This window comes from Mobula birostris, chromosome 10 (genome assembly GCF_030028105.1).
Source record: "Mobula birostris isolate sMobBir1 chromosome 10, sMobBir1.hap1, whole genome shotgun sequence".
Lineage (NCBI taxonomy): Eukaryota > Metazoa > Chordata > Chondrichthyes > Myliobatiformes > Myliobatidae > Mobula > Mobula birostris.
The window spans coordinates 30,947,688-30,970,660 of NC_092379.1; the positions used below are offsets into that span (position 1 = coordinate 30,947,688).

The 22,973-nt window shown below is 45.0% G+C and overlaps 1 protein-coding gene across 1 annotated transcript in view; it reads left to right on the forward strand.

Annotated features, from left to right (window-relative positions):
- Nucleotides 1-5,415: 5,415 nt before the first annotated feature.
- The window catches only part of tbcb (tubulin folding cofactor B), a 36,377-nt gene continuing 18,819 nt past the window's right edge, over nucleotides 5,416-22,973 (forward strand). The window contains exon 1 of the mRNA XM_072270105.1: nucleotides 5,416-5,753. Coding sequence (XP_072126206.1) covers nucleotides 5,631-5,753 — 123 coding nt within the window. The 5' untranslated portion in view covers nucleotides 5,416-5,630. The remainder of the gene's footprint in view (nucleotides 5,754-22,973) is intronic.

Here is a 22,973-nt window from a genome sequence, read left to right on the forward strand (position 1 = left end):
CCCTGAAAATGGTAGCTCAGGTAGAAAGATGGTAAGAAGGAAAATACAAGACGCACCTTCAGTGAAATATAACAACAGGGAGATTCTGGTACAAAGTCCGATTAGGCCACAGCTGAAGAAGGGTTACCACACTATAGGAAGGGCATGATTATACTGGAGAAGATGCAGAGCAGATTCATTTATTTGTTTCCTGGGATGGAATGCCTCAGTTATGAGGAAAGACTAGAGAGGCTGGGTTTGTTTTCCTTGGAGCAGAAGCTGTTGAGGAAGATTGAAGGTCACAATTAGGTAGAAAGCAGGATAGCAACACGCACAAAAATGCTGGAGGAACTCAGCAGATCTGGCAGCATCTATGGAAATGATTAACAGTCGATATTTTGGGCCGAGACCAGAACGGCCTGACAGTTTGTTTCCGTGCAAAATTTCTCATGGTCTTGCATTTGGATCCCGAATATATTAGTTGATCTGCGAAATGGCAGCTCCAAGGAACAATTTAAAAATTGAGATTGGAGTAGAAGGGTTTGGCCCTGCATCCATTTTAACTTCCATGTTCAACTCATCTCTTGCTAATCAGAAGCTACTAGTAAGACTCTCTGCTGTGCACTTATTGACAATCAATAGCAGAGAAGTACATATTAATTCACTTTAAAGAGTGGATGAGGTTTCCTTTGGTCCCATGCTTGAGACTCTGAACAAAGCTAACCCCTTCTACTATATCTAAGCTGATTGCGAAGCCAGCCAGTGGTATAGCAGCATCCCCACTGGACTTCGAGCTGAATGATCCTGGGTTTGAATCCAGCCGCCTCCTTTCACGCTTTCCATCCATGCCACATTGACTGTCAAGCTAGCAACTTGGCCTCGTTAAAAAAAAAGACAAAAACACTGAAGAAACAGCAAAGTTGCCACCTGATATGCCACAAGGCACGGAAAGGAATAACAAATAAGCTTATTGCAAATGGCTTTTACTTTACCAGCTCAAACCAGGCTCTGCTATACCGTGGAATTACATCAAGGCAATACACATAAAATGCTGGAGGAACTCAGCAGGCCAGGAAGTATCTATGGAAAATAGTACAGTCAACGTTCAAGCTGAGACTCCTTGGCAGGACTGGAGAAAAAAAGTTGAGTAGCTTTAAAAGGTGGGGGAGGGGAGAGAGAAACACAAGGCGATAGGCGAAACCTGGAGGGAGAGGGATGAAGTAAAGAGCTGGGAAGTTGATTGGTGAAAGAGACACAGGGATAGAGAAGGGGGAGTCTGTTAGAAGAGGACAGAAAGCCATGGAAGAAATAAAAGGAGCACCAGAGGGAGGTGATTGGCGGGCAAGGAGATAAGGTGAGAAAGGGAAAAGGGTATGGGGAATGGTGAAGGGGGTGGGGGCATAAGTTCGAGAAATCGATGTCCATGCCATCAGGTTGGAGGCTACTCAGATGGAATACTGTATAAGGTGTTGTTCCTCCAACCTGAGTGTGGTCTCATCATGACAGTAGAGGAGGCCATGAATAGACATTGGAATGGGAATGGGAAGTGGAATTAAAATGGGTGGCCACTGGGAGATAACGCTTTTTCTGGCGGAGGTGCTCGACCAAGCGGTCTCCCAATCCATGTCGGGTCTCACTGATATACAGGAGGCCACACCACGAGTACTGGATGCAATATATGACACCAACAGACTCACAGGTGAAGTGTCACCTCACTTGGAAGGACTGTTTGAGGGCCTGAGTGGTAGTGAGGAAGAAGGGACAGGTGTAGCCCTTGTTCCACCTGCAAGGATAAGTGCCAGGAGGGAGATCAGTGGGGAGTGGGAAAGAGGGAAAGATGTGCTTGGTGGTGGGCTCTTATTGGAGATGGTGGAAGTATTATCTATTCCCGATTATCTATTTCACTAATCAACTTCCCAGCTCTTTATTTCATTCCCGTGCCACACACTTCCAGGTTTCACCTATCACCTTGTGTTTGTTTCTCTCTCTGCTCCCCCCACCTTTTAAACCTACGCCTCAGCTTTTTATCTCCAGTCCTGCTGAAGTGTCTCAGCCCAAAACGTCAACTCTACTCTTTTTCAATAGATGCTGCCTGGCCTGCTGAGTCCCTCCAGCAGTTTGTGTGTGTTGCTTGGATTTCCAGCATCTGAAGATTTTCTCTTGTTTGCAATGGAATTATATGACAGGTTGAAGGAAAAATATAAGGTTTGTTTGTTTATTTATTTATTGAATATAGCACAATATTTGTTTATTTACATTGAGATACAGCGCAAAATAGGCCCTTCTGGCCCTTTCAGTCATGCTGCCAAGCAACCACCGATTTGACCCTTGCCTAATCATGGGACAATTTACAATGACCAATTAACCTACCAACTGGTATGTCTTTGGACTGTGGGAGGAAACCGGAGCACTCGGAGGAAACCCACTCATTCCAAGAGAAGAATGTACAGATTCCTGACAGGTGACCCAGATTTGAACTCAAATGCCCTAACTGCTATGTTATTGTGGTGCGTAGATAGTAATTTCTTTAGTTACTAAGGTAGTTATTCCCATTTCCTATAAACATCTATGGTTCTGAGTAAATTCAGGTCAGCTTTCAGCCCATGGGTTTATCTGGAAAATTATAAGGATGTTGCATTTTCTAATGTTCTAAATGGAATTAAAACTTTCCTATCTGTTTCAGTAAAAAAAAATATTGAAGCAAAAATAGGGAGTTGTGGGCCATGGGGTGGCAAAGACACATAAACATAAGGAAGATTGTGAAAGAGAGGGGAGACATGACTCAAAGGGTAGCAAGTAGGTGTAAAGTTGGAAACTCTTTGCAAAGCTTTACATTAAAAATGGTAGTAAAATAGAAATTGATAGCCAATTTTTAATTTGATGATTAAGACTGGATATCCAAGTAATAGGTAAGATGCCACTGTCTCTGAAGCCTTGGCTGGTTTGATAGTTCTACAGGGAATAATTTTGTGTTTTGAGATTGTATTTGGTCTGCCTGTCAATTCTTACCCTGTATTTGTCCAATTGGGCAGGTGGGGCTCGTCAGCCTGCTTAGGAAAAGGAAAACTGATTTTAAACCTCTGCTGCCTTGCGGCCATACCCACCCATGGGAAAGGCTTCAGGAACAAACCCCCGAGGAAGAAATCCGGAGCCGGGGTCCCTAAGGCAGTTTGATGTTGTTTACAACTTCACTCTGACAACCTCTGCAACGACACTGGTGCCAACCTGTATCAGCGCTTGCCCTTCCCTTGGACTACACCAGTGACGTGAAGAGAGGGATCCCGCTGCATGGGCAACAGCCGGTTCTCCAAGTCCTCCCGCCCAGGCTTGCGCCCTGGAGAGGACACAGTCCACCAGAGTGCAAACCCATGATCCCCTGGGATCGATGGCTGCCTGCTACTATTGCCCAATTATTAATGCAACTGATCAGATCTTCAGTTCCTCTGCAATGTGGAATTTGACCTCAATCTTCAAGCTGTGATATTGCAGGTACTGCCCTGCCTCCTACTGGGGCAAAGGTGAAAGGCTGTACTGTACTTTACTGATTAACCTGTAAATGACCCCTGATTCCTTCCCAGCCAACACACAGAAACACTACCACTCACCAATATCTGAGTTAAGGCTGATTTATACTTGTGCGTATTAGCTTACGCCATAGCCTAAGCAAGTGGGCTACGCCGTTGTGAGCACTTATACTTGTGTGTTGGTGTGTCTGCGTTGCTCTGCAATTCACCGCCAAAACGCTAATTGGCAGTGGGGTTTCTATGCAACTGTGTTGAGTTTCTCCGTGTTGAAACTCATTCTAATGGCTTAACTTTCCCAACACCTGCAAATGCAGTCCATCTCTCAATGTACATATTAAACACAGATTGTCTAACTTTAAATATATGTCCTTCCCTCAGTCCCTTTTGCTCCCATCTTAGCTCTACTTTGCTCATCTTATTTCCCCCAGCTTTCCCTCTTATCCCATTTCCTCCCTATTACACACCCCGGCCTTCTCTTCTCCTAATTTCCTGCTTGTACCCCTCCTCCCACATACTAATCCCCATCAGCTCTCAATTCTCCCCGCAAAGGTTTGGATGCAGGGTTTCGACCACAAAACTCCAGCAATTTCTTTTCACCCCACAGATCTGCGTAACCAGCTGAGTTCTTCCACCAGATTTTTCACTCCAGGTTCCAGCAGCTGTAGTCTCTCGTGCCTCTCATTTCTCCCCTTTTATACCACCCCTAATCCCATTATTTCCTTTCCCTCTATCCAACCCTCCACCTTCTACAGTTGACAAATGCCTATAGATGTACAACGGAAAGCACTGACTGGCACAGGAAGGCAAGAGGCCACAGCGAGTAGTAGACTCATTCCATCACAGGTACATTCCAAAAAAAGATGTGCTGGCCCTGGAGAGAGTCCGAGGTGCTTAACAAGGATGATCCTGGACTGAAAGACTTAATGTATGAGGAATATTTGATGATCAGGGTCTGTACTTGGTATTCAGAAGGATAAGAGGTACCTCATTTAAACCTACCCAACACTGAAAAGCCTGGGTAGGAGAAGAGAGTTCAGAGTACACTGGCACAACCATCTGAGGGACATCCCTTTAGAACTGATATGAGGGGAAATTTCTTCAGCCAGACAGCGGTGAATCCATGGAATTTGTTACTTAGGGCAAGTTTCAGAGTGTATTTAAGGCAGATGTGATGGGTTCTTAATTGATAAGAGGGTTAGAAGGTGGGAAATTGGGGTGGTAAAAAAAAATCAGCCACAATTGAATGGCTGACTGGACTCAGTGGTCTAAATCTGCTCCATATATTAGGATTTTATGAGAACAGATCATCCCAGCATTAGCGACATTTAGAAGAAGTGATGTCTCAAGAGGTCATTGTCAGAGACGTTGGGGCTCTTGTCAAAGCTGTCATCAGGCAGCAGCTACCTCAAGGTTTAGAACAATTTCTTTCCCACATGAACCAACCTGAGATACCTAACACTACCTCAGACTATATTTCATTTTCACATCCTCAATCTTGCACTAGTGTTATTTATTTTTCACACGTAAAGTATAATTTGTTGATTTAAATTTACATTTAACTGGCATTTGTAATGCACTGTGCTACACAGCAGAAAGCTAATTTTCATGGCTTTATATTGTGTATGTATGTTTATAGACAATAAACTAACCTCCACAAATTACCTCTCCATTTGCCACTTTTTTCCCTCCCCCTCTAGCCTCTACTGCTAATCATTCCATTAACCTGTTTAATGTTTATCCCTACAACCCCCTCTGTCCCATCCAATTCAAAATCCTCTGTCCTCACCCTCATCGACATCCTTCACCAAATTACACCTCTACCTTCTATTCCCGCCCCTTTACTCGACGCGGCGTCATGATTGGACGATGGGAAACAGAAGCTGACATATGATCAGCCAATCAGCGTCGAGATCTGAGTTGTGGTGGAATATTCCAGAAACGGCGGGGCTGCGCCAGAGCAACGGCACAAAGGTTTAAACCGGAGCTGGGAGCGGCCGAACATCGTCTCCAGCAGCTTCAATCCGGCGGCCTTTCACAGGACACCAAGCCAATTTGAAGCCGAGGGCAGCAACCGACGGTCGGAGCAGGAGCTCCATCCCACGCGGTGTCGAACTGTGACTAGCGGAGATGGAGGCGAACACCTATCAAGTGGTGTCGCCGGCGGTGGTGAATCTGCGGATTGGCAGCTCCCTAACTTCGTTTATCTCGGAGAAAAGGTTCAACCGTGGTATTACCGTGTCCGAATTCAAGGTGAGAAAGTGGTCTGGCCGCGCTCTTACATTAAAGGCCTGGCCCGGCCCGGCCCGGCGCGGCCCGGCGAGTGGGCGTGGTTTGGGGAAGCGGTGAAACCGGTGGCGGGAGGTGCCGTGATTGTCTGTGGGCGGTGCCCAGAGTCACGTGATTGTCTGTGGGCGGGGTCAAATGTTCACGTGAGACTGACCGAGAGGTCAATCATATCAGGCGGAATTGGAGCAATACACATTAAAGTTGCTGGTGAACGCAGCAGGCCAGGTCGCATCTCTAGGAAGAGGTACAGTCGACGTTTCGGGCCGAGACCCTTCGTCGGGACTAACTGAAAGAAGAGATAGAGATTTGAGAGGTGGAGGGGAGATCCAAAATGATAGGAGGAGGGGGGGAGATGGAGCCGAGAGCTGGACAGGTGATTGGCAAAAGGGATATGAGAGGATCATGGGACAGGAGGCCCGGGGAGAAAGAAAATGGGGGGGGGGGACGAAGAGGATAGGCAAGGGGTAGAGTCAGAGGGACAAAGGGAGAAAAAGAGAAAGAATGTGTGTATTTAAATAAGTAACGGATGGGGTACGAGGGGGAGGTGGGGCATTAGCGGAAGTTTGAGAAGTCAGTGTTCATGCCATGAGGTTAGAAATACTTAGTGTTGCGTCGAGTTTTAGAAACATAGAAAATAGGTGCAGGAGTAGGCCATTCGGCCCTTTGAGCCTGCACTGCCATTCAGTATGATCATGGCTGATCATCCAACTCAGAACCCTGTATCTGCCTTCTCTCCATACCCTCTGATCCCTTTAGCTACAAGGGCCATATCTAACTCCCTCTTAAATATAGCCAATGAACTGGCCTCAACTGTTTCCTGTGGCAGAGAATTCCACAGATTCAGCACTCTCTGTGTGAAGAAGTTTTTCCTCATCTCATTCCTAAAAGGCTTCCCCTTTATCCTCAAACTGTGACCCCTCCTTCTGGACTTCCCCAGCATCGGAAACAATCTTCCTGCATCTAGCCTGTCCAATCCCTTTAGGATTTTATACGTTTCAATAAGATCCTCCCTCAATTTTCTAAATTCCAATGAGTATAAGCCTAGCCGATCCAGTCTTTCATCATATGAAAGTCCTGCCATCCCAGGAATCAATCTGGTGAACCTTCTTTGTACTCCCTCTATGGCAAGAATGTCTTTCTTCAGATTAGGGGACCAAAACTGCACACAATACGCCAGGTGTGGTCTCACCAAGGCCTTGTACAACTGTAATAGTACCTCCCTGCTCCTGTACTCAAATCCTCTTGCTATGAATGCCAGGTTGGAGGCTACCCAGATGGAATACAAGGTGTTGTTCCTCCAACCTGAGTGTGGCTTCATCTTTACAGTAGAGGAGGCTGCGGATAGACATATCAGAATGGGAATGGGACGTGGAATTAAAATGTGTGGCCGCTGGCTTTCTCTGGCAGACAGAGCGTAGGTGTTCAGCGAAACGATCTCCCAGTCTGCCTCGGGTCTTGCCAATATATAGGAGGCCACAACAGGAGCACCGGATGCAGTTTATCACCCCAGCCGACTCACAGGTGAAGTGTCACCTCACCTGGAAGGACTGTCTGGGGCCCTGAATGGTGGTAAGGGAGGAAGTGTAAGGGCATGTGTAGCACTTGTTCCGCTTACAAAGATAAGTGCCAGGAGGGAGATCGGTAGGGAGGGATGGGGGGGCAAAACAAATGGACAAGGGAGTCGTGTAGGGATGGCATGAACATTGACTTCTCAAACTTCCGCTAATGCCCCACCTCCCCCCCCGTACCCCATCCGTTACTTATTTGTATACACACATTCTTTTTCTTTTTCTCCCTTTGTCCCTCTCACTATACCCCTTGCCCATCTGCTTGTTCCCCCCCCCACCTTTTCTTTCTCCCTAGGCCTCCTGTCCCATGATCCTCTCATATCCCTTTTGCCAATCAACTGTCCAGCTCTTGGCTCCATCCCTTCTCTTCCTGTCTTCTTCTATCATTTCGGATCTCCCCCTCCACCTCCCACTTTCAAACCTCTTACTAGCTCTTTCAGTTAGTCCTGACAAAGGGTCTTGGCCCGAAACGTCGACTGTACCTCTTCCTAGAGATGCTGCGTTCACCAGCAATTTTGATGTGTGTTGCTTGAATTTCCAGCATCTGCAGATTTCCTCGTGTAGGCGGAATTGGAATTATCTTATTATTGTCACATGTACCAGGGTACAATGAAAAGTTTCTTTAATGTTCATAAGATCCATTTGATATTGAGGTAATATGAAGTAAAATAATAGCAGAATGCAGAATCAAGTGGAACAACTACAGATGCAAACACGAGGAAATATGCTTGAACAGCTACAGATAAAGTGCAGTGCAGCTATAAAATAAGGTGCAAGATCATAATGTGAGGTCAAGAGTCCATTTTATACTAGGAACCATTCAGTACTCTTGTAAAGGCAGAGAAGAAAGTACCTCTGAGCCTAGAGGACATCAACCTATCATATCAACCTTTCCTTTAAATATAACAATTAACTTGTCTCCACAGCTGTCTGTGGCAATGAATTCCACAGATTCACCACCTTCTGGCTAAATTTCATCTCTATTCCAAAGGGATGTCCATCTATTCTGAAGCTGTGCCCTCTGATTCTAGACTCCTCTGTTTGTCAGCCTTTCAATATTTTTTAGGTTTTAATTAAATTTCCCCTCCCCCGTACTGCTAAACTCCAGCGAGTTCAGGCCCAGAGCCATCAAATGCTCCTCATGTAAACCCTTTCATTCCTGAGATAATTCTCGTGAATCTCCTCGGGGCCCTCTCCAATGCCAGCACATCCTCTCTTACAGCGGGAGTCCAAAACTGCTCGCAGTACTCCAAGTGAGGTGTCAACAGTGCTTTCTAAAGCCTCAACATTAAGTCCTTGTTTTTATATTCTAGTCCTCTCAAAGTGAGTGCTAACATTGCATTTGCCTTCCTCACCATCGACAGAACCAGCAAGTTAACATTTAGAGAATTCTGCCTGAGGACTCTCCAATCCGTTGGCACCTTCAATTTCTGAATTTGCTCTCCATTAAGAAAATAGTCTAAACCACAAATCCCTCGGTTAATGGTAGGAGTCCATGACATAGAAAGATTGGGAACCCCTGGTGGAGACCCTTATTCCTTCTACCAAAGTGCATGATCTTGCACTTCCCGACACTATTGCTTCTGCCACTTCTTTGCCTATTCTCTTAATCTGTCCTTCTGCAGACTTGCTTCTTCCTCAGCACTATGTGTCCCTCCAGCTACCTTTGTATCATCTGCAAACTTGGCCACAAAGCCATCAATTCCATCATCAAAATCATTGATATATAATGTGAAAAGAAACCGTCTCAACATAGAAAGCTGTGGAACACCACTAGTCACCAGAAACCAACCAGAAAGGGCTCCCTTTTTCACACCCTTTGCCTCCTGCCAATCTGAATTGACTGGTCTACAACTGAAGAAATCCAGGGTCAAATGGCACATGGAAGTATTGAGGCCAAGGTCTTGGAGTTTATTGATGATGGCATTGAATGCTGAACTGTAGTCAATAAAGAACATCCTGATATATTCATCTTTGCTGTCCAGATGTTTCTGGGTTGAGTGAAGAGCCAGTGAGATGGCATCTGCTCTGGACCTGTTGCTCCTGTAGGAAAGATGGAGCCTGCTTGAAGCAGGTGGTTACAACACACTGCTGAAGCAAGAGGTTAAAGATCTCAGTGAACACACCAGCCAGTTGATCTGCACAGGTATTTAGTACGTGGTCTGATACCCCCTCCGAGCCAGATGCTTTTCATGGGTTCACCTCCTGAAGCACATCAGCTTCAGGGACTGAAATCATAGGATCATCAGGATCTGTGGGAGTTCTTGATGTTCCTCCATGTTTTGATGGTCAAAGCGAGCATAGAAAGCATTGAGCTTACCTGTCTTCTGCTGTCTGCTATGTCATTTGATTTAACTTTTTAAGAGGTAATAGTATTCAAGCCCTGGCACAACTGTCGAGCATCCTTCATTGATTCAAGTTTGGTCCAGAATTTTCACTTTGCATGTGAGAAGGCTTTCAGGAGGTTGTCCCTGGACCTCTTGTAATTTTCTTTGTTACCAGATTTGAACGCTTCTGATCTGAGTCTTGCTAGATTTCGGATCTCATGGTTCATCCAGGGCCTCTGATTGGTTAAGACTATTATTTAGTGGGGACACATTTGTCTACAGCAGTTTTAATAAAGTCTGTTACAACCATGGTGTATTAACCATATAACAATTACAGCACGGAAACAGACCATCTCGGCCCTTCTAGTCCGTGCCGAATTCTTACTCCCACCTAGTCCCACCGACCTGCACTCAGCCCATAACCCTCCATTCCTTTCCTGTCCATATAGCTGTCCAATTTAACTTTAAACAACAACATCGAACCTGCCTCAACCATTTCTGCTGGAAGCTCGTTCCACACAGCTACCACTCTCTGAGTAAAGAAGTTCCCCTTCAAGTTACCCCTAAACTTTTGCCCTTTAACTCTCAACTCATGTCCTCTTGTTTGAATCTCCCCCACTGTCAATGGAAAAAGCCTATCCACGTCAACTCTATTTATCCCCCTCATAATTTTAAATATCTCTGTTAAGTCCCAAAGTAACACTCACAACACGCTGGAGGAACTCAGCAGGTCAGGCAGCATCCGTGGAAAAGATCAGTCGACGTTTCAGGCCGGAACCCTTCGTCAGGACTGTAGAGGAAAGGGGCAGAGGCCCTATAAAGAAGATGGGGGCAGGGTGGGAAGGAGAAGGCTGGTAGGTTCCAGGTGAAAAACCAGTAAGGGGAAAGATAAAGGGGTGGGGGAGGGGAAACAGGGAGGTGATAGGCAGGAAAGGTGAAGAAGGAATAGGGGAAAACACAATGGGAAGTAGAAGGAGGCAGAACCTTGAGGGAGGTGATAGGCAGCTGGGCGAGGGGGCAGAGTGACTTAGGGATAGAGGAAGGCAGGGGGAGGGAATTACCGGAAGTTGGAGAATTCTATGTTCATACCAAGGGGCTGGAGACTACCTAGACAGTACATGAGGTGTTGCTCCTCCAACCTGAGTTTAGCCTCATCATGGCAGTAAAGGAGGCCATGTATGGACATATCTGAATGGGAGTGGGAAGCAGAGTTGAAGTGGGTGGCTACTGGGAGATCCTATCTGTTGTGGCGGACAGAGTGGAGGTGCTCGACGAAGGGTCCCCCAATCTGCATCGGTTTCACCCTTGAAGATCTTTGGCTTGTATGGGAGAGTAAGGAGATCATCAATCAAAGTTACAGGGAAGTAGTCACCCCTAAGTTGCAGGAGGCAAGTAGCTGGGTGACTGTCAGGAGAAATGGAAATGTGGTTACGCAGTTAGCGCCATTAGTTCCCCTCAGTAATAAGTATACCGTTTTGGATACTGTTGAGGGGAATGACATGGAGACCGGGTTACTGGCGCTGAGCGTGGGTCCATGGTGCAGAAGAGAATGAAAGAGATAAGGCGAGCGGTTGTGATAGGGGACTCAATAGTCAGGGAACAAACAGGAAATACTGTGGATGTGAATGGGACACCCGAATGGTATGTTGCCTCCTAGGTGCCAGGGTCAGGGACATCTCAGATTATGTTCACAGCATTTTGGAGGGGAAGGGAGAGCAGCCAGATTGATACATATTGGTACCAATAGGCAGGAAAAGCAAAGAGGTCCTGAAAAGATTGCTGCCTGTGCCACACGCCATTGAGGGTAAAAACAGGATGATTTGGCAGATTAATGCATGGCTGAGAAGCTGGGGCAGGGCTTCAGGTTCTTAGATCATTGGGATCTCTTTTGGGGGAGATATCTGTACAAAAGTGACAGGTTGCAGCTGAACCGGAGGGGGACCTTGTTTATCACCCTTGTTCAATCCCTTCCGACCTATGTTCGTGACACTTCTCACGCTCTTAAACTTTTCGATGATTTTAAATTCCCTGGCCCCCACCGCTTTATTTTCACCGTGGATGTCCAGTCCTTATATACTTCCATCCCCCATCAGGAAGGTCTCAAAGCTCTACGCTTTTTGGATTCCAGACCTAATCAGTTCCCCTCTACCACCACTCTGCTCCGTCTAGCGGAATTGGTCCTTACTCTTAATAATTTCTCCTTTGGCTCCTCCCACTTCCTCCAAACTAAAGGTGTAGCTATGGGCACCTGTTTGGGTCCTAGCTATGCCTGCCTTTTTGTTGGGTTTGTGGAACAATCTATGTTCCGTGCCTATTCTGGTATCTGTCCCCCACTTTTCCTTCGCTACATCGACAACTGCATTGGCGCTGCTTCCTGCACGCATGCAGAACTCGTTGACTTTATTAACTTTGCCTCCAACTTTCACCCTGCCCTCAAGTTTACCTGGTCCATTTCCGACACCTCCCTCCCCCTTTCTAGATCTTTCTGTCTCTGGAGACAGCTTATCCACTGATGTCTACTATAAGCCTACTGACTCTCACAGCTACCTGGACTATTCCTCTTCTCACCCTGTCTCTTGCAAAACCGCCATCCCCTTCTCGCAATTCCTCCGTCTCCGCTGCATCTGCTCTCAGGATGAGGCTTTTCATTCTAGGATGAGGGAGATGTCTTCCTTTTTTTAAAGAAAGGGGCTTCCCTTCCTCCACTATCAACTCTGCTCTTAAACACATCTCTCCCATTTCACGTACATCTGCTCTCACTCCATCCTCCCGCCACCCCACTAGGAATAGGGTTCCCCTGGTCCTCACCTACCACCCCACCAGCCTCCGGGTCCAACATATTATTCTCCGTAACTTCCGCCACCTCCAACGGGATCCCACCACTAAGCACATCTTTCCCTCCCCGCCTCTCTCTGCATTCCGCAGGGATCGCTCCTTACACAACTCCCTTGTCCATTTGTCCCCCCCATCCCTCCCCACTGATCTCCCTCCTGGCACTTATCCGTGTAAGCGGAACAAGTGCTACACGTGCCTTTACACTTCCTCCCTTACCACCATTCAGGGCCCCAAACAGTCCTTCCAGGGGAGGCAACACTTCACCTGTGAGTCGACTGGGGTGATATACTGCGTCCGGTGCTCCCGATGTGGCCTTTTATATATTGGCGAGACCCGACGCAGACTGGGAGACTGCTTTGCTGAACATCTACGCTCTGTCGCCAGAGAAAGCAGGATCTCCCAGTGGCCACACATTTTAATTCCACATCCCATTCCCATTCTGACATGTCTATCCATGGCCTCCTGTACTGTAAAGATGAAGCCACACTCAGGTTGGAGGAACAACACCTTATATTCCGTCTGGGTAGCCTCCAACCTGATGGCATGAACATCGACTTCTCTAACTTCTGCTAAGGCCCCACCTCCCCCTCGTACCCCATCTGTTACTCATTTTTATGCACACATTCTTTCTCTCACTCTCCTTTTTCTCCCTCTGTCCCTCTGAATATACCTCTTGCCCATCCTCTGGGTCCCCCCCCCCCATGTCTTTCTTCCCGGACCTCCTGTCCCATGATCCTCTCATATCCCCTTTTGCCTATCACCTGTCCCGCTCTTGGCTATATCCCTCCCCCTCCTGTCTTCTCCTATCATTTTGGATCTCCCCCTCTCCTTCCAACTTTCAAATCCCTTACTCACTCTTCCTTCAGTTAGTCCTGACGAAGGGTCTCTGCCTGAAACGTTGACTGCACCTCTTCCTAGAGATGCTGCCTGGCCTGCTGCGTCCACCAGCAACTTTGATGTGTGTTCCTTGTTAGAGCTGTTGGGGTGGTTTTAAACTAACTTGGCAAGGGAGTGGGAATTGGAGTGAAGGGATTCAGGGTAGGACGGATGGTAAAAAAGCAAAGATAGCATGCAGTCAGACAGTCAGGATGGCAGGCAGATGATAGGACAAAATTGCAGCCAGCAGGGTGTGTATCAGTGCATTAGGAATGCAGAATCAAAAAGGGTATATCTGAGCACGGAGTATAAGAAATAAGGTGGATGATCTTGTTACAATATTACAGATTGTCAGGTATGATGTGAATCGTGGCTGAAGGATGGATGTAGTTGGAAGCTGAATGTCCAAAGTTACACTTTGTAACAGAGGGATAGGGAGGTTGGGGGAGGGGGGAGGTAGTGTGGCTCTGCTGGTAAAGAATGGCATCAAATTAGTGGAAGGATGTGACATAGGATCAGAAGATGTTGAATCCTTGTGGACTGAGTTAAGAAACCGCAAGGGTAAAAGGACCCTAATGGCAGTTAGAGACAGGGCTCTCAACAGTAGCTGGGATGTGGACCACAGATTACAATAGGAAATGGAAAAGGCACATCAAAAGGGCAATGTTATGATAGTCATGAGGGATTTAAACATGCAGGTCGATTGGAAAATCAGGTTGGTAATGGATCTCAAGAGAGTGAGTTTTTTGAATGCCTATAAGGTGGCTTTTTAGAACAGTTTGTCATTGGGCCTACTAGGGAATCAGCTATACTGGATTGGGTGATATATTAATGAACTGGAGTTTGATTAGGGAGCTTAAGGTAAAAGAACCCTTAGGAGACAGTAATCACAATATGACTGAGTTCAATTTGAAAAGGAGAAAGTAAAGTCTGACGTAGCAATATCTTAGTGGAGTAAAGGAAACTACAATGGTATGAGAGAGGGGTTGGCCAAATTAAATTGGAAGTAGAGTAGCAATGATGCGAGCTTCTGGGCGAAATGAGGAAGGTGCAGGATAGATGTCTTCCAAAAAAACAGAAAAATACTCAAATGGCAAAATAGTACAACAAGAGAAGTCAAAGCTAATGTAAAAGCAAAACAGAGGGACTACATTAAAGCAAAAATTAGCAGGAAGATAGAGGATTGGGAAGCTTTTTAAAAACCTACAGCGAACAACTAAAGGAATCATTAGAAGGGAAAGGTGAAATATGAAAGCAAGCTGGCAAACAATATCAAAGTGGATAGTAAAAGTTTTTTTCAAGTATGTAAAAACAAAAATAAGAGAGATGAGAGTAGATATAAGACCGCTAGAAAATGAGGCCAGAGAAATAATAATGGGGGACAAGGAGGTGGCAGATGAACTAAATGAGTATTTTGCATCATTCTTCACTATGGCAGACACTAGCAGTGTGCCAAATGTTGAAATATGGGAGGGAAGAGAAGTGAGTGCTGTTAATATTACAAGGGACAAGGTGATCATAAAGCTGAAAGACGTAAAGGTACATAAGTCATCTGGGCTAGAAGAGCTGCATCCTAGGGTTCTGAAAGAGGTAGCAGAGGAGATTGTGGAGGCATTGGTAATGATCTTTCAAAAATCATTGGATTCTGGCATGGTCCCAGAGGACTGCAAAATTGCAAATGTCACTCCACTCTTTAAGAAAGGAGAAAGGCACAGAAAGAAAATTGTAGGCCATTTAGCCTGACCTTGGTCGTTGGGAAGATGTTGGAATCAATTGTTAAGGATGAGGTTATGGAGTACTTGGTGACACAGGACAAGATAGGACAAAGTTGATGTGGTTTCCTTAGGGGAAAGTCTTGCCTGACGAACCTGTTGGAATTCTTTGAGGAGATTACAAGTAAGGTAGATAAAGGAGATGCAGTGGATGTTGTTTATTTGGACTTTCAGAAGGCCTTTGACAAACTGCCACACAGGAGGCTGCTTACCAAGTTAAGAGCCCATGGAATTACAGGAAAGTTACTGGCATGGTTGGAGCATTGGCTGATTGGTAGGAGACAGCGAGTGGGAATAAAAAGATCTCTTAGTGGTGTTCTGCAGGGGTCAGTGTTGGAATCACTTCTTTTTATGCTGTGTATCAATGATTTAGATGGTGGAATAGATGGCTTTGTTGCCAGGTTTGCAGATGATACAAAGATTAGTGGAGGGTCAAGTAGTGTTGAGGAAACAGGCTACCAAAGGATTTAGATTAGGAGAATGGGCAAGAGAGTGGCAAATAAAATGCAGTGTTGGAAAATGCATGTTCATGTACTTTGGTAGAAGAAATAAATGTGCAGGTGATTTTCTAAATGGGGAGAAAATCCAAAAATCTGAGATGGAAAGGGAAGCAACACACACAAGATGATGGTGGAACGCAGCAGGCCAGACAGCATCCATAGGAAGAAGCACAGTTGACGTTTCAGGCCGAGACCCTTTGTCAGGAGATATAAAGGGATTTGGGAGTCCTTGTTAAGAATACCCTAAAGGTTAACTTTAACTTGCAGGTAGAGTCTGTGGCGAGGAAGGCAAATGCAATGTTCGCATTCGTTTCAAGAGTCCTAGAATAGAAAAGCAGGGATGTGATGCTAGGGCTTTATAAGGCACTTTGAGTATTGTGAACAGTTTTGGGCTCCTCATCAAAGAAAAGATGTGCTGCCATTGGCGAGGGTTCAGAGGAGGTTCACAAGGATGATTCTAGGAATGAAAGGGTGATTGTATGAGGAATGTTTGATAGCTCTGCGTCTGTACTCGCTGGAATTTAAAACGATGAGAGGGGAATCTCATTGAATCCTTTCGAATGTTGAAAGGCCTAGACAGAGTAGATGTGGAGAGGATGTTTCCCACGGTGGGGGAGTCTAAGACAAGAAGTCACAGCCTCAGGGTAGAGGGGTGTCAATTTAAAACTGAGATGTGGAGAAATTTCTTTAGTCAGAGGGTGGTGAATTTCTGGAATTTGTTACCACAGGCAGCTGTGGAGGCCAGGTCGTTGATGTACTAAGACAGAGCTTGATAGATTATTGATTGGACACGACATCAAAGGTTACGGGGAGAAGGCTGGAGAGCGGTTGAGGAGAGGAAAAAAAGATCAGCCATGATTGAATGGCAGAGCAGACTTGCTGGGCCAAATAACCTAATTCTGGTCTTATGTACAGCTCCCGAGATAAATAGAACAGATGGCATTTGACCATTAGGTGTTCATGGTTGGGGAACATGAGTCCGATAAGACCACCACATTGGAGTGCCAGTGAGTGTTTGTCACGCCTTTTGCGAACTGAATCAGCAGTTCGGTCCATTTTGTAAATTAAGAGGCCTTTGAATTTTGATGGCTATATTTGGCGTGCCCAGGGAAAGCCACGTTTCAGTCAAACGTACAATGGAACAGACCCTCAGTTTTCTTCATTACAGCAGTCTTGTCCTTGGGTCCTCATTCTTTTTCTCCCGCAACTGCACAGTTGTGTAGAGGAGGCCTCAACTCTGCATTTCAGCCCGACTTAGAGTGTTATCTCTTCCCCACCTCGCTTTCAGCCATGGCGATGAGCCTTCAACCTCCTAAATATGCTGCCTGGTCTGCCAGGTCCTCTCATTCGTGAGATCTGAAGATCATTCAGTTGATTTAAAAATGCATTGCTTACAGGGAAGTTGCATGTGGAAGATTGCAGTGAGAGTAGATCAAAAAAGGTATATTTAAAAGAATTTTTGGAACAATTTTCTTTAGCCCACAGAATGTCGCACCATTTTGTAACTGGGTGATGATGCATTTTGTAGACAAATTTTCAAATAGATCGGTATTTAGAGTTGGATACTCAACCAGCCACAGTATGGTAGAATCCATAAGGGAGTGGATGTGTTATGTTTGGAATTTTGTCAATGAAGGCCTTTTGGTAAACTCCCACAGGAATTACCAAAAGAGGATAATGTGTAAAATTATGTCACATTAGATGGTGATATTTTGTACATGGTTTCTGGTTTGGTTGACAGATAAGAAATAGAAATTGTTTTTGGAGTGACAGGCAGTGGCTAATTGGTGATCATACAGATTATTGTTTGGGGCTGCAGCTCTTCACAATATATATCAATGATTTGGTTTGCTGATCACAAGAAATTGTGTGTTTGTGCGGAAGATACAAAGAAGCTTCAAATTGACTTGCCCAAGTTGAACAAGTAAGAAGTACTTGGCATATGCAGTATAGTATGTACAAAATGTGAAGTTATCCATTCTAGCAAAAAAACAAAAGGCAGATTATTATTTAGTGATTAAATTAGGAAGTATTCTGGCACCAAATGGACCCACATGTCACTTAAAGCAAAAATGTACTGTGGGTTTGTAAAGGCAAAAGATATCTTGACATCCATTACAAGATCTTTTGAGTACAAGAATCAGAATGTCTTGTCAACACTTTAAAGCCTTGGTGAGACCACGCGTGGAGCATTGTACTGTTTTGCTCTCAGTAGCTAAAATCGCTATTGTGCATAGAAGGAGTGTATTGAAGACTGATCCTGGGATGCCAAGAATGCCATTTGAGAAGAGATTAATTAACTAGGGCTACATTTACTACAATTTAGGAGAATAAGGAAGATTTCATATAAACACAAAAAAGATTGTAACATTGTACATATGTGTGGAGGCATTAGTAATGATCTTTCAAGAATCAATTGAATCTGGCATGGTTCTGGAGGATTGGAAAATTGCAAATGCCACTCCACTCTTCAAGGGAGAGAAGCAGAAGATGGGCCAGTGGTTGGGAAGATGTTGGAGTTGATTGTGAAGGATGTGATTTCAGGGTACTTGGAGGCTCAAGATAAAATAGGCCAAACTCAGCATGATGTCCTGAAGGGAAAATCTTTCCTGACAAATCTGTTGGAATTCTTTGTGGAAATGACAAGCAGAATAGACAAAGGTGAATCGGTGGATGTTGTGCACATGGATCAGAGACACAGCCTCAGAATAGAGTGACATCCATTTAGAATGGAGATGAGGAATTTCTTTCCCCAAAAAGTAGTGTATCTGTGGATTTCGTTGCCGCAGGTGGATGTGGAGGCCAAATCATTGCGTATATTTAAGGCAGAGGTTGATAAATTAGTCAGGGCATGAGGGAATACGGTGAGAAGGTAGGAGATTAAGGCTGTGGGAAATGGATCAGCCATGATGAAATAGCAGAGCATACTCAATGGGCCAAATGGCGGGAGGAGAGAAAGTTGTGCGCAGCCCTCCTGTGAAAAATGATATCGTATCCATTAAATAGGGGCCGTGGACAATTCTAATTTGATGGAGACAGACGTGAAAGCACAGTGGAACATCTGGAGAAATTTCTGAAACACCAGTTCGCTGCTGTTGTTATTGCGCGGTCGGAATCTTCCGGAGGGAAGGCCTCAAAATCCCTGGCTTTGCCTGCTGTTTGCAACCGAGATTGAGGCCGAATCACTCAGACAGAGATGGTGCTCATTACTCAGTGTCAGAGAGCTGATCGGAGGCTCGAAGTTTTCGGATGACTCAAAGTTGGACTGTGGTCAGGCATGGCAGGGAGAGTTTTTCTTCCTTCTCCCATCCGTGTGAGATGTGGGACATTTGAGAGACTTTGAAGTTTTCACTGTGCTCATGGACTTCTTCGTCAAGTTATGGTATTGTTGCACTGTTGTAACTATATGTTATAATTATGTGGTTTTGTTGGTTTTTTCAGTCTTGGTCTGTCCAGTGTTTTTGTGATATCTCACCGGAGGAAATATTGTATCATTTCCTAATACATGCATTACTAAATGACAATGAAAGGGGACTGTGTGTCTTCATAATCTAAGAAAAAAAAATTGTGCTCCTATATCTTATAGTTCAATAGACTAGGTTTAGAACAAAGAAATATCAGGTCATGTCATAAAATACTTGAGAATGAAGTGAAGAGAGATATCAGTAGCCAGGATGGTAAAAGTGAAGCAGACTCATGATGAAATGGCCTGAAAATGTACTCCTAATTTTGAGTTTCTTTCGCTAGGAAGGCTCAAGCTAAATGACCATTTCTGTTCCCATCATGCAAAGTGAGAGACACGAATAAAACGGGTATTTTTCCAATCAGTATCAATATTGAGTTAAGATGCTTTTTTTTTAACTGATATCTCAGGAGAAATTTGGATATTTCCTTCTTAACAGCTTCATTCAATCATTGAAGCACCAATATGGGGAACAAAGCACTGTCCTAGGCCGCCTTAAATAACATATACCTGGCACTACTATAAAGGAGGAACAAAAGATGTTTCTGGTGACGTGATTGAGCTGTTGTGCTCTGAAAGTGTTAATGGACAATTTGGAGTGATGTATCACTTTAGAAAATCATTTATAGTTGGTATGATTTGGTGTTAATTTTAAACCTCTCTAGCCATAGTGATTGGGAACTCAAAAAAAAACAAGACATGGGTATGCTGGTGTCTGACAGGGATCTGCATTGGGGCATAGATTTCATTTTCTCTATAATGTTGCTTGGATTTTTGAATAGACCTTTAATGGATGTTACAGAGGGATTTTTTATGTCAACAAAAGTTCCTCAATTTTTGAAAAGTGGTTAATGGTTTTTGACTTTAAGATATTTATGTTTTTTATTGAGAAAAAATTGAGTTGTTAAGTGAAAGGACAGAATTGGAAAATGAATTTTAATAAAGGCAAATAAGAGTTCCTCCCATGTGAACAAAATGGATTGAATTCCTTCTATCAGATTCCTTCTTCACTAGCTATTTACATCGAAAACCTACAGCACAATACAGGCCCTTTGGCTCACAAAATTACCCATAGCCCTCTGTTTTTCTGTGCTCCATGTACCTGTCAAGGAGTCTCTTAAAAGACTCTATCGTATCTGCCTTCACCACCATTTCCAGCAGCCCATTCCACACACTCACCATACTTTGCGTACAAAAAAAAAACAACAACAAACAAACTTGCCCCTGACATCTCGGTACCTACTTCCAAGCACCTTAAAACTGTGCTAGCCATTCCAGCCCTGGGAAAAAGCCTCTGACTATCCACAGGATCAATGCCTCTCATCATCTTATTCACCTCTATCAGGTCACCTCTCATCCTCCATTGCTCCAAGGAAAAAAGGCCGAGTTCATTCAACCTGTTCTCATAAGGCATGCTCCCCAATCCAGGCAACATCCTTGTAAATCTCTTCTGCACCCTTTCGATGTTTTCCAGATCCTACCTGTAGTGAGGCAACCAGAACTGAGCACAGTACTCCAAGTGGGGTCCGACCAGGAATATTACCTCTCGGCACCTAAATTCAATCTCATGATTGATAAAAGCCAATGCACCGTATGCTTTCTTAACCGCAGAGTCAACCTGCGCAGCAGATTTGAGTGTCCTGTGCTCTAATCCTCCACACTGCCAAAAGTCTTACCATTAATACTATACTGTATTCTGCCATCATATTTGACCTACCAAAATGAACCACCTCACACTCATCTGCCAGTTCTTAGCCCAGTTGCATCCTGTTAGTCTCCTGTTGTAACCTCTGACAGCCCTCCACTTACCTTTCTCACTATCTCCCAGCTTCTTACTTGTTCCCCCTCTCCTACCCACCTCGTTCAACCTATCAGTTAGCTTATATTCCTTCCCCCGCCTTCTTATCTGGCATCTTTCCTCTTCCTTTTCAGTCCTGATAAAGGGTCTCGGCCCAAAATGTTAACTGTTTATTCATTTCCATTGGAGCTGTCTGACCTGTTAAGTTTCACCATCATTTGAGTGTGGTGCTTTGAATAAGAAATGATTGTCTAGATTTGTTGCCCTAAACTCTATAATTTGCCTTGTAAGTTGTAAAATACAGGTTTCCCCTGCCATCCAAAGGTAGAGCATTCCTATGAAACGGTTCGTAAGCCGAAATGTTGTAAAGTGAATAAGCAATTACCATTTATTAATATGGGAAAAAATTTTGAGCATTTCCAGACCCAAAAAATAACCTACAAAATCATGCCAAGTAACACATAAAACCTAAAATAACAGTAGCATATAGTAAAAGCAGGAATGATATGATAAATACACAGCCTATATAAAGTAGAAATACTTTTCTGCAACCATTGAAGCACTGTCTAGCGCAGCAAAAATCTCACACATGCGCTCTCGGCAGAAGCACTCTCGGCGGAAGCACTGTGGGCGCAGGTGCTCTTGGCAGAAACACTCTCTCCGGTAACCTTTAAGCTATGAGGCTGCCAAATCATACCAAATAACAAATCATACTAAATAACAGAAAATTACACAGCCTATTTAAAGTAGAATTAATGTATGTACAGTGTAGTTTCACTTATGGGAATCGAGATGGTGTGTTAGGCTGAGTCGTCGGAGATTGGGGTGGTGGGAGGTAGAGGAGACTGGGGTGTCATCTCATTGTTGTCTGTTTCCATTAGGGCAGGCAGGTCATCTTCTTCTATGCCTGCCTGCCTCGATGTCGAAAGTCAAGGTTTGTCGTCTGCTGTGGCTGATTGGCAAGGCTTGAAAAAAGACAGTATGCTTGACTGCTTAGCCGCGCGCATTTTTCTATCATACAGTTCTTTGTAAGCACTCAAAACATCCTGCAAACCTGCCCTAAACCTACATACGCCTTCAAAATTAAAGTCATACTTTTCTGCAATCATTGCAGCGTTGTCAATCGCAGCGAAAATCTCACGCAATTGCTTCACGTTCAGTTCCTGGATGACTTTGCTACTGCGTTTGGTTTGGATTGTTATCACAAAATAATCTGCAGATGCTGGGGTCAAAGCAACACTAACAACACGCTGGAGGAACTCAGCAGGTCGGGCAACATCTGTGGAAAAGATCGGTCGACGTTTCGGGCCAGAACCCTTCGTCAGGACTGTAGGGGGAAGGGGCAGAGGCCCTATAAAGAAGGTGGGGGGAGGATGGGAAGAAGAAGGCTGGTAGGTTCCAGGTGAAGAGCCAGTAAGGGGAAAGATAAAGGGGTGGGGGAGGGGAGGCAGGGAGGTGATAGGCAGGAAAGGTGAAGAAGGAATAGGGGAAAACACAGTGGGTAGTAGAAGGAGGCGGAACCAAGAGAGAGGAGGTAGGCAGCTGGGGGAGGGAGCAGAGTGACATAGGGATAGGGGAAGGGAGGGGGAGGGAATTACTGGAAGTTGGAGGATTCTATGTTTATACCAAGGGGCTGGAGACTACCTAGACGGTATATGAGGTGTTGCTCCTCCAACCTGAGTTTAGCCTCATGGCAGTAGAGGAGGCCATGTATGGACATATCTGGGAGTTTAGTGGCTGAGGATGGAAGGTCACCAGAGTTGATAAGGGCGGTGATGGTACGGGAGACAATTCCCCTCCATTACCTCCATTTCCCATGAAGAAGGCCTCAAAGCCCTCCGCTACTTTCTGGATAATAGACCTCACCAGTTCCCCACCACCACTACCCTCCTCCGGTTGGCGGAACTGGTTCTCGCACTCAATAACTTCTCTTTTGGCTCTTACCACTTTCTTCAGACCAAGGGTATAGCTATGGGAACTCGCATGGGCCCTAGCTATGCCTGCCTCTTCGTTGGTTATGTGGAACAGTCTGTGCTCCAAACCTA